Genomic DNA, 12,339 nt, shown 5'->3' on the forward strand with positions numbered 1-12,339 from the left:
CCCGTCGTATTCACCAGACATTGCTGCTTCTGATTACTACCTGTTTCGATCGATGGCGCATGGTCTGTCTGAGCAACACTTCACATCATATGAAGATACCAAAAATTGGGTCAATTCGTGGATAGCTTCAAAAGATGAAGCGTTTTTCCGACGCGGTATCCGTATGCTGCCAGAAAGATGGGAAAAAATAATGGCTAGCGATGGACAATACTTCGAATAAAACATTAGGTACCGTTCTTTCACAATAAATGTCCAATTTTTGATAAAAAAACGGCGGAAACTTATTTATACTCCTAATATTTATTACAATATATATTATATATTTATTAATATTAATTGAAATTAATAATATTATCATTGTAATTTATATTATTACATTATATTATTAGACGAAATATTATAAAATTAATAAAAAGGTTATGACATTGCTCAGCACTTATTATGGAATAAACAACAGACAATAACACACTGGTATATACCAAATTCCCTTACTTTTGTAAGTTCGGATCTACAATCAGGCTGAGTTCACTTTTCAGCGCTCACAAAACTTTAAGCGTCGCTTATCTTGATTATTAAATATTAAACAAGGACAATTGATGTTCACAAGCAATATAAGCCAAAATAAACGCAGTCTAGATGCTTTAAGTCTTAACCCATAAGAAACCAACTACAGTCGAATATGAGGAGAATAAGTGATTGTGATTCGTCCATTTCTTGTGCTTAAGGCTTAAAAATCTATTGTAGATCCAGGGTAACAGGTGGTCACACTCTGAGTATATTCGAGGAACGCACTATCAGTGCCATTTGTATAATATTATCCTTGTCTCACGTCTAATGGATGATGAAGATAGAATGACATAAATAGCGTTAATAGCATCTCCTTAAATGCAGCCTCTGTGTAATTCTCTGTTTTTGTACGATCTCACACTAATGCACACTGAGTAAGCACAGGTATTTTTGAACGACTGGTATGCATTGATGTGTACACTGATGTGCGTTTCCGAACATAGCCTTAGCAATCTAAGGCTTGGTTGCATCAACGTTACTTTGACTTTAAGCGAAACTTAAAATTCTCTCTGTCTTGTTTTGAAGTGAAAAAGAGACAGAGACAAAGAAAGTTTTAAGCCTCACTTAAAATCAAAGTAATGTTGGTGCAATCAGGCCTAAGCCTAGTGGAATATATAGAAGTCTATGATCTAGATTCTTTCTTAAACTATCTACATAAATAAATTGTGCAAATTTGTATTTACAGAAGCTCCTGGATATCTAATCGATCTAATGCATGATAAAAACCATGCAATAAGAAAAGTCTGTGATACATGCTTAGATGTCATTGCTGTAAGTAACTAAGAACGCATGCATTTTCTTCTTGTTTTTATAAATTTATAAATAGCATATGTGTTAAATAATACAAAAATAATTTATGTGGTGTTATAAGAATTGCTGATTATTCAACTTATTCTAGATATGCGACAAGAATTGGGCAGCCCGCATAAAAGTGGAAAAATTTCGATCGCATAATCAGCAATGGTTGGAAATGGTTGAATCGATAGGAACAGATTCGATCAATCATATGTTACCGGATGATGATGACAATTTATCTCCATTTATCAACGATGATCTACTAAAACATACTATATTATTTCCCTCTGGTAATATTTATTTTTTTCTTTTTTACGAAATTATTTAGCATATCTTTATAATAGATTATCATGCTCATGTAGGTAACATAGCATCATTTAATGTGGATGATGGATTTTCGACTATGAAACATTCATCAGAATCATCTGAAAATCCTAGTCGACCTGTTAGTAGGTACGTATCCAATGATGCATACATTTAATGCGACAGTGCAATGCATTAATAAATGAATTGCGATGACAGACTAATTATTTATATTTTTTAGGTATCGAGATTTCGATGAAATAGGTGAACTCATGACTCGTTCTAAGTCTCGCATGTCCGTTGCTTCAGGTATAGAAGATTTATATTATAATTCTAGAGTGAAATTCAGTGAATCAGATAATTCTCACATATTAATCTGAAAATTAATCCAAATGCCCTGATATAGATACATGATTTAACTTCTCGAAGATATCTATATTTTACATTATCTTTTACATTATATTTAATGCAAAAAAATGTTTGCTACTATTTAAAAAAATATGCCTGCTTAAACAGATTTTATTATACGTATTATAAACTGTTTTGACCTCATAGGACCAGTCTTACCAATTCCAATTACTATAATCGACCGATTATTACTTTAGAACTGACCAATCGCATTTGTTGTTCAACAGAATTGACCAATTGTGGTTGACACTTAATTGATCGATTAAGTTAATCAAAATTTGTGAGATCGGTCCATAGTCAAAATTTTAGTTTTATTTTTTTACGTATTTTTTTATATACATATGAATTTATTTATAAGAATTGACTTTACACTCTGATACATATAATACTACAAAATAATAGTATTAAGTTTATTTAGATCTCTCTTATCATGTGATAGGCTTCAGACAGTCAAAATAGTGTAATGTATGTGGTTAAATGTAACGTTATTTTTATGATAGCTTAGATCTTTCGTAATATTTATATTGTTAATATCAGTTAATAAAAAAACAAGTGATGTATGAAAGTACCGAACAATTTAGGATGCGTTCCGCTTGACGCTTATGGAATCATTTCATTCTTGTTATGTATTAAATATTGACAACAAGGACAACTAATATTCGTGAACATTGTAAGCGCCAAATGGTAACGCATTTTTAGAATAAGGGATGAATTATATATAATCTGCGATAGAGCAACTTTTTCTTATTTATTGTGTATAACATATTGTGCAATAAGTATGGGCATATTTAACTTCTGCACATATCTTTCACTTTCTTTAGAGAGTAATCAAACATATGTATTATGTACAGTCAGCAATTAAAAAGTTGCAATTTTCGACATTTTCTTTTTGAGGGTTTCAGAATGCAACCTGTTTACCGAGTAATTGGTTCTTATTTATGAATCCATAAGCTTGGTAAGTAGCCTGCATTCCGAAACCCATTGAAAAAGTGTTCCAATCTTTTAGTTGCCGACTGTATATTCTATGTCTCTTATTTTTTATTGCATCTCTCGTCTCTTTGTTATTAACTTATCACATTAACATAAAATGATATTTTATTATATCAACAACATACATGACTTATAGCTACCAACATCTTCTATTTTCTCGTGATAAAATAAATTGAATCTCGTAGATTATCGTATAGTGATTTACTTGAAAATATTTTCCTTATATAATCCAATTCCTTATTCAATAAAAAACTAAGTATTTCTGCTTGATTTTGATTTTTGACGTCAGAATCACAATATCGTAGTAAGTAGTTTAAGCAAATCTTTAGAATAGGGGACTCTCCCCCAATGACCTTGACCTTAATATATGTTGCCAAGATCATGACCCTGAGTGACCTCCAACAAATTCTAGCCGTCGCTCGTCCTTCATTAAAAAGTATTAACAAAAAGAATTTGAAAAAATAATGTGTTTTTTCGGCTATATATAACATCAGAAACTGTTCTAAACTGTATCCACTTACTACATTCCACCTCTCTCATTGCCTAGTAGCGCGCGACTTTTCACGCGAACACAAGTTCATTGCTTTAGCAGAAAATATGAATAATTATGTAATTTAAGGGAGGATTAAAGTTAGGTTATTATATATCCATGAGTATATATAATAATCTAACCCCAAACCATGCACCGTAAACCATATATACAGTAAAGCAGGAAAAAATTTTCTGTTCTAAGAACAAAAATTATGTAAGAAAATATGAAAGTCGTGCGCCCCCAAGTAAGGGGAGGGGGAGGTGGGGTGGAAGTCGCTTCGCGTGGAAAATTGTAAAATATACTTTAAAACAGAAAATTTTTGTTTTATATGGTGGAAAAAGTTTTTTCTTAAACTTTTTTTATTAATAACTTTTTAATGAAGGACAAGCGGTTAAAAAACTTGTTGGAGACTATTCGAGGTCATGACCTTGATAACATATGTCAAGGTCAAGATCATTGGGGAGGGTCCCTTAATTTAAAGATTTATCGTAGTTTCTTTTTATTTGAATGGCTCCTGCCTCCAAGGTTGAAACACATCTTCTTCCTTGTTAATGGCTCCCGCGGCGGCGCGCCACGATACGTAGGCGTATCCCAAAAGAAGGGGCGCTGGTGGGAGATTGATCTAGCTATATTTTTTGTATATTCACATTGGAAAGACAATAGGAGTCGACAAGTCTTGGAATAGGATTAACCAAACATGGAAAGATGTCATCGTTGAATTTAGGAAAGGACTATGTCCAGTTTGGGCCCTGACTGAACAGCATTGAGACCTAGCTAGGATTGTAGAGCATAAAAAAGGTATTAAAAAGTTCTATTTTATTTTATGAAAAATTTTTCATAAACAAAATAAAATAACGTAAAGAACGCCGAACGGTCAAAGTTAGATGTTACGAATATATTTAATCAATTTTTTGTTCCAAATGTGATTGCGCGCCGATAATTGTCGGACTTTCAACACAATCATTATGTGTTCTTATAATGTTTATGTACGCGATCTAAATAACGTGTTCTCCTATATACATCAGTTATTGCGAAGAATATTTCCGTAGCCTCAGTGGTCGATATGGCTAAGACACTCTTCCCGGCAAGTTGAAAGGTCCCAGGTTCGAACCCTGGCTGAGGTAATCTTTTTCGCAATAAGTTTCTTTCCGTTTTTTAGGGGTTTTATTTAGAGGAGGTTATTAAACGTTTCATAATGATCGTTCGGCGTTCTTTACTTTATTCGATTTATTTATATATCGGTCTTATAATATAAATAAAATACTTATTCGACTCATGTTGAACGTTCCAAAAAAAGGGCGAGTGTTTATCCGTCTTTGAGTGTTTATGAATGAAATCCATGGCCCAGTACCGACACATATCAATACGTGATACTGTACAAACCTCATTACGCGTAACTTCACCCGTCTGCCCTAATATCTTTTTCGAGCAAGAACTATTAATGCGAGTTAGCACACTGCGGAAACCAAGTTCGCGAATCGTTTGCTCGATCGTTGGATACGGCCAATGCTACACAGACAGAAAATTGAACGATTGTACGATAAGGCTGACGAGCGAGGACGACAAATGGTTGAGTTTCGAACAACCACAGCAGGAAGGAGTGCATCCCATTCGTTGTCTATGCCAATTTAGAGTGCGCTTTTGGAAATGACGGAATCCTGAATCGGCTACATACATATATCATCATCATAACGTATCGGATATTACATGCATTGTTTCTACGACGATACATTATGTATCGCTTTCGCCGCGATGAAAACTGCATCGCATGGTTCGCGGAAGAATTGAAAAATCTAGCGCACAGTGTACAGTCCATAATTTCGGCTAACGTACCTATGGCGGATTTCACGCGAGATGACTGGGAAAAATTCAACAACGATATGCCATGTGTGCGAGAAACCGTTCGCGCCTGACGATACGCGGGTACGCGATAATTGTTATTTAACCGGACGATACAGAGGCCCTGCGCACTCAAACTGCAATTATAAGCATTTGCGTTGCATACCCGTAGTGTTTCACAATTTATCTGATGTTACGTCCAAAGCCCTTAAAATTAGGTCAATGAAACAAGGAGGGAAAATGGAGAGGATGTGGAAGGACGGCTAGATTCAATCTCACAGGTATACGCGGAGAGGCGAACATCTGTAAGTCGTACGCATCTTTTCGGTCCCAGAATGTGGGTCAACATCCCGGAAAGAACGCTATGACACCTGTTCCGAGGGACAACGCGAACGTCGGTCCTACTTTTTGAGCCAAGGAACTTAATCCTTTTGATCCGGGATTGGACCTCGTGTGATCTCAGGAATTAGAGGCAGATTGATGCGAGGGCTAACTAAAAAAAAAGTGGAAGCTAGCGATTTTCAATTAATAATTAGCTTACATTTATTTAAGTAATGTTATTGAGTTTACAGACATATAAAAAAAATACAGGTTATAAAAAAATAAAATAAAAATATTATTATTTAGTAGATGTGTTTGTGTGTATGTGTGAGGAGAAATAAGAGGAAAGGAGAGTAGAGGTTATTGAGGATTGGAGGCGAGGAAGGTGGTGCAGGAGCACATTGGGACGAGGTGCTTGTATTGGACGGTATAAAGAGTGGGGTTTCCGAGGATATAGACTATCACCAGTCTACCTCCCTCGTTGGTAGGAGAGGATTACAGACGGAAAAGCCGATCCCAGCGAGGATCCGGTTGGAATGGAGGAGGCGGGAGCGGGTTTAGCGGAGGAGGGGAGGGAATCACTCTTCGAGGGAAGGAGAGAGAGGAAATCGGTCCTCAAGGGCAGGAGGGGAATAGTTGAAGATTTTCCTGATAGTGGGATCAAGTACGGGGGGAGAGATTAGATCAAGGGGCTTCGATCGATCGTTGACTGACGAGTGTGAGATTTCCAAAAAATCATCGGTTGGTACGCTTTGTGCTGAACGGCCCCGCCTATTGTCCCGGACGTAAGAGGTTCGCCCCCCCGGGACTTTTTGTGTGCGTGCGTGCGTGCGTGCGTGCGTGCGTGCGTGCGTGCGTGGATAACGAGCCGTACGTGTTCCCAGGAGGATCAGCGCCCGGCATTTGTACTGTGGTCGACTTAACAAGCTGACAATTGAGAGGACTCGGGCGAGGAGAACAAAGAGGGAGCCAATAGAGAGAATCAAGGCGAACAACAGCAGAAGGTCACGATGAGACGAACGTTGTCACTTGTAAAGTCGCCGGTTTCCGCGTCCGGGAGGCGCAATACTATCGCCAAATTATCGTACATATTATAGCGAACGCACGTGGCATTGCCGTACAGTGGATTTCTGTAGAATTCGGGTAAAACGTGTCGCCTCCCGGGACAGTCACTTATCGTCGGGAGAATTCTTTTACGTCCACCAAGGTCACAGCCTCGTCATTTATCATAAGGTTTTGTCGCATGTCATATTCTTATATTGTATCGTGTCGAAGTTCCGTACTGTAATATTGGTGTGTATCTCGTTTCGGAATCTTGCAGCGAAAGATTTGCATGTCTTTTAGAGTATCGGCACTCTGTGTCATAGTAATTAACGATAATGTGTTATAGTAATTAATAATTGCGCATATTCTATCATATCGAGATTGTATAGCGTCGAGTTTGCGTGTATTCTGTCCTCTGACATTCATTGAGCGGCGCGAAGGCCATGCCATGTTTACGCACACTACAGTCCTTATCATATTCTATCACCTGTGTGAGGCGGCGAATTATTGCTCGCCTAATTCGCGAAAATATCCTTGCGTTGCGTGAGCTCGTGCCGCTGAATTCTAATGAAATTGATACGCACCGAGTAACGCCTTTCGGGGCCGGTGCGAAGCCGCTATCGCGTTTGATCAGATCTTATCGGCACGATCTTGTCGGCAGATGTAAACGACAGTCGGAGACTTATTAAATATACTTGTTAATCTTGCTATTATTAATTCTTGTGTGCTTTATTGTCGCCACTTCTTGCTTCTCCAAACGATCCTCTATTCTCGACCACGAACCGCTCCCTCTGCCATTTCCGAGGCTGAGCTACCGGTTGAGAGTCCGTCGACGTTCACAGCCCGTTAGAATATTGCATAGAGAAAATGTCGCGTAATTTTGAGAAAGAGTGACATGCTCACTCGTGCCTGGCGCCCAACTATTGTTCTGCGATTGTGTGTTGCCCTTAAGAATAGCCGCGTGAAGACGCATTTCTGTCGCGTTTCGTTTAAAGTCACCCATAATCCAATTGTATAAGAAAATCTTAGCTGTGAATCTTAGCTGCGACGACTCGTTGCGCCACACTCGTGAGTGCGGTTGCAGTATATATGTATATATGTATATACGTGTGGATGTGTGTTACAGGGAGGGGATGTGCACGCTCGGAAGGAATAACGAATCTACTTTGGTTGCTCCACGGGATTCCTGACTGACGTTAGTCGATGATCAGGCCCGCTGTCCACGCAAGAGCACCAAGAGGGTGATCCAGTGAATGATGACTGGATGAGAGTACAAGACGATAGAATGGACGAGTACTGAGATGCGCGACAAACAAGGCACTGGTTTTCTTTTGCGAACTGGCGCGAGCAGGGTGAATGCTACCGACGCGGACTTCCTCGACTCTCGTACTGATTAAACTGACGCTCTGCGCTTTCGCGGAACCTCTATTTATATTCCGAAAAAAGGGTAGTACCCTTTGTCTAGGATCCAATAGTTAGTTATTGGGTGGATCCATATATTCGTTCGCTTTTTGAAGGCTAAAATGAAACAAGTTTTTTTCATACAAAGGATGAATTTTAATCAATAATATATTCTCCGTTTTTGTTGATGACCTCTTGCCATCTTTCCAACAATTTCATTATTCCGCTCTCATAGAAGGTTTGGGGCTTAGAGGCGAAAAACCGGTCGAGGTACGTTTTCACAGCTGTCTGATCAGCGAACGATTTCCCGTTGAGGGAGTTTTGCAGGGACCGGAACAAGTGATAGTCGGATGGCGCAAGGTCTGGTGAATACGGTGGGTGAGGCAAAACATCCCAGCCAAGTTGCACTAATTTTTGCTGAGTGATTATTGCGGTGTGGGGTCTGGCGTTGTCATGGTGGAATATAACACCTTTGCGATTGATCAGTTCTGGACGTTTCTGTCGCAATGCTTGATTCAATTTCGTTAGCTGCGTGCAGTAGATCTTCGAATCGATCGTTTTTCCCTGAGGAAGCAGCTCGTAAAACAGCACACCACGATGATCCCACCATATGGATAGCAAAATCTTCTTCGGATGCAGGCCGGCCTTCGGGGTGGCATTCGGCGGCTCGCCAGCGGTTCCCCACGATCTCTTGCGCACTATGTTGTCATAGATGATCCACTTTTCGTCGCCAGTCACTATTCGTTTGAGAAACGGGTCGCTTTCGTGCCGCTTCAGAAGTGAATTGCAGATGGATATGCGGTTGGCCAGGTTCTCCTCGGTCAGCTTGTGCGGCACCCAAACATCGAGGCGGGACACGTAGCCAAGCTGTTGCAAATGCCTTTGTACGGTTCCATAACCTATTTTAAATGTCTCCGCAATCTCTCGCACCTTTAGCGTCCGGTCTTGCTCAACCAGTGCCTTGATATCATTCGAATCAACCTCGGTGGGCCGACCGCTGCGGGGTCCATCTTCAAGACTCGTATCTCCGGAACGAAATTTGGCAAACCATTTCTGAGCGGCACGTTTTGTTAAGGCATCGTCCCCGTATACGCTGCATATCTTTCGGTGGGCCTCCGCAGCTCGCTTGCCTTTCTTGAAGTAATAAAGCAAAATGTGCCGAAAATGCACCTTATTCTCCGACATGTTCACAGGTCTATAGCACAAACAAAACTAATGCCAATGAAACCAAATTTGACAGATGAAAAGAGCGGACTGTCACCTTTCCAAAACATATTTGGATTGCCCGATTAGGCAACCAGAACCGGAGATATTCGGAAAAAATTTGCACTACTAACAAAAAGCGAACGAATATATGGATCCACCCAATACAATGTCACGCGAGATTTATGATTTTTATAGCGTCCTATCGTTGTTAATCTAAAGTGCATTGTTAAAGAGATTTTGGGAAGAAAAGAAATGATTTACGTTTTCTTTAAAAAGGCAAGATTGCTCCAGACGGATGACGAATTTATTATTCTCGCGGAAAATGTGGTTAAGTAAACAGACGGTTACCGTGTACGACTAGTTTTATGTGCAGGGCAACCGTTGTCAGTCGCGAGTCCGATCTTAGATAACGTTACTGTGAAAAGTTATCCCATTCGTTTTATGATTTTTTAAACGCGACATGGCGCCTATTTTTCTAAGATGAAATTGTTGGTCAATCTGAGACAACAAAGCTTGGATTTTTATTATGACTTCGGTGTGACTTCGGTACATTTATGATGTCTTTTGCAATCTTTTCACTTTTTCGGGCCCGCATTAAAGTTATTCCTTCCGGGTTGATTGGCGTCTACGAGTCTGCGCGGAACTCGTTCGGTCTCTTTTCAGATCTGTCAGACCGTTATCAGCGGACTCCATTCGAATCTCATAGGCGCCGACCGTAGTCGCGACGTGGAGCCGACTCTTTCGAAAGAAAAGAATCGTAATGTCTATAGGACGTAACACTGACTACGACGCTCATTTCATCATCAAAGAAATTGTCACCGCGTATAAAGGACACGTTGAATTATTATCAATAATGAAAGAAAAATACATATCATTCACCAAACACGTTGATAGTACCAAAAACGATCAAAAGAATTGCGTAAAATTACGGTTTATAGATTCATATAGATTTCTCGCCTTAAGTTTGGATAAATTGGCATCTTTTCTCAGTAAAGCTAAACTACGAATACTGCAACGCGAATTTTCCAATTTGTCAGAAGAAAATTTTAATCTTTTGACACAAAAAGGCGTCTTTCCATACAAATAGATTGACTGCGTCGAAAAGTTGGAGGAGCTGTGTTTATCGCCTCGCGAGTCGTTTTACAGATCATTGACAAACAACACTGTACCTGAGAACGCTTACGCGTATGCCGTCAACGTGGCAGCGATTCTCCATCCGGATACTCGGTGAATTCAGGCAAAAAAAAACATACGACAAAACGAATTGAGTAAAAACTTTTCAAGTAGGCGATACGGTTCTACTCTACAACGAAATAAGAAAAGGCCAATTAAAGAAGCTAGAATCAAAATGGATAGATCCCTATACAATAACAGAAAAACATAACGATGTGAATTACACAATAAAAATGGGACGAAGACTAATACGCGTACACGTAAACCGAATGAAACCATTTATTGAGCATTAAGCGGATAGTTAGAGCAGAAAACTGACAAGTTAGTAGTAAGCATAATAATATAAGTTAGACAAGAAACAATGAGATACTTACGTTAGGGCCGATAGGATGGTATCTCCGTCACGATACGCCGTTCTGTTATGGTGCACACGCACCTAAAAATTACAAAGGGCGCTCCAATCACGCACCGACGGAGGACGGACACGTGCTTCGTATGCCTGCAGATTGCGTGCAACCTGCAACCAATAACTACGGAGGCACTCATCGCACGTAGACGCAAAGTATGAATTGCATCGCAAACACTGCATTTTGCACAAATTCTTAATCTCAGTCTTAGCTCTGGCACGACTAAGAGAGCACTAAATAAAATAGTTAAGAAGCAAACTAAACAGTACAGCAAGGTAAGGATTCATCGAAGAGTAATATGAATGCTTATCTTACAGGATATTACTTGTGTGGAGTTACATATGGATGGAACGACACCTGAACCCACATCAACATACTGTTGGGAACCGTTCCGTCATACGTCCAGCATATATTTTGAAGAAATCGGGTTGATGAATCAGGCGGAATCAGAACTCGTAATCAAATTAGATGTTACTGCTCTTAGGACTCGATTTGAGCAGCTTCAAGAATATTTAAAAAACACGAAAAAGCGATGTGAAAAGGTCATAGCCGGAAATGCGCAACAAATATGCGCGCAATAAATACGCGCGAATATGATGCGGATATTAGAAAAAGAAAATATTCAGCTTATCGCTTCGCTAGAACTGTTAAAAATATTATACAACTAAGAACTCCAATACAAATAAGAAAGGGTTAATAAACGCCATAGGCGCAATCAGTAAAACACTGTTCGGTACAATGAATGCTGACGATGCACAGCGAATAAATGAGCAACTACAAATACTTCAAGATAACCAACAGGTATTACAGCATGCAGCGAAGCATTAATTAAAAATATTAAATGCGATTATTGGACACATCAGTAATCTCGAAAAGGCAACAGCCTATAATGAAAATTTATTGTTTAATGTTACAAGGAAAATGGAAATGCAATTAGACATATATACGCAACAAGAAGATTTAGATGAACATCTACAAGTTCTTACTGCTATCATGTCAGATTTAACAGTGGACGTAGGAAAAACGTTAGATTATTTAGCATACTCGAAGGAAGGTTCAATACCCACTCGTTTACTACTGTTAGAACAGATAATCACGGATTTGCGGGAAGCCGCGTCACAATTAACGAAAGATTTGCATTTTCCATTTTAAATAAAAATAGAAAATTGGAATACTATCCAAAAAAACGTAACAATATATTATATATATATAACTCATTCTATTTTAATTCTTATATATTTACTATGCTCAAGTTTCCGATAATTGCGCATCCCACGTACAAAATAACAAGCAATACTTCTACCTTCTTATCTACACTCAAATATATTTACTTTTGTGAAGATTAACCATCCA

General features: G+C 39.0%; 2 protein-coding genes across 6 annotated transcripts in view; one reads left to right on the forward strand and one right to left on the reverse strand.

Annotated features, from left to right (window-relative positions):
• Positions 1 to 2,359, forward strand: part of LOC108745879 (kinesin-associated protein 3) — a 23,387-nt gene extending 21,028 nt beyond the window's left edge. For all 5 annotated transcript variants that reach the window (XM_018482274.1, XM_018482278.1, XM_018482279.1 and 2 more), the window contains 4 exons: positions 1,253 to 1,338; positions 1,466 to 1,652; positions 1,725 to 1,815; positions 1,907 to 2,359. In XM_018482274.1, coding sequence (XP_018337776.1) covers positions 1,253 to 1,338; positions 1,466 to 1,652; positions 1,725 to 1,815; positions 1,907 to 2,045 — 503 coding nt within the window. In that variant the 3' untranslated portion in view covers positions 2,046 to 2,359. The remainder of the gene's footprint in view (positions 1 to 1,252; positions 1,339 to 1,465; positions 1,653 to 1,724; positions 1,816 to 1,906) is intronic.
• A 5,951-nt stretch (positions 2,360 to 8,310) lies between these two features.
• LOC108745875 (histone-lysine N-methyltransferase SETMAR-like) lies at positions 8,311 to 9,560 on the reverse strand. Its single transcript, XM_018482272.1, has one exon. The coding sequence runs from the start codon at positions 9,383 to 9,385 to the stop codon at positions 8,357 to 8,359; it is 1,029 nt and encodes a 342-aa protein (XP_018337774.1). The 5' UTR covers positions 9,386 to 9,560; the 3' UTR covers positions 8,311 to 8,356.
• Positions 9,561 to 12,339: the final 2,779 nt, after the last annotated feature.

The sequence above is a fragment of the Trachymyrmex septentrionalis genome, unplaced genomic scaffold, assembly GCF_001594115.1.
Source record: "Trachymyrmex septentrionalis isolate Tsep2-gDNA-1 unplaced genomic scaffold, Tsep1.0 scaffold153, whole genome shotgun sequence".
Classification (NCBI taxonomy): domain Eukaryota; kingdom Metazoa; phylum Arthropoda; class Insecta; order Hymenoptera; family Formicidae; genus Trachymyrmex; species Trachymyrmex septentrionalis.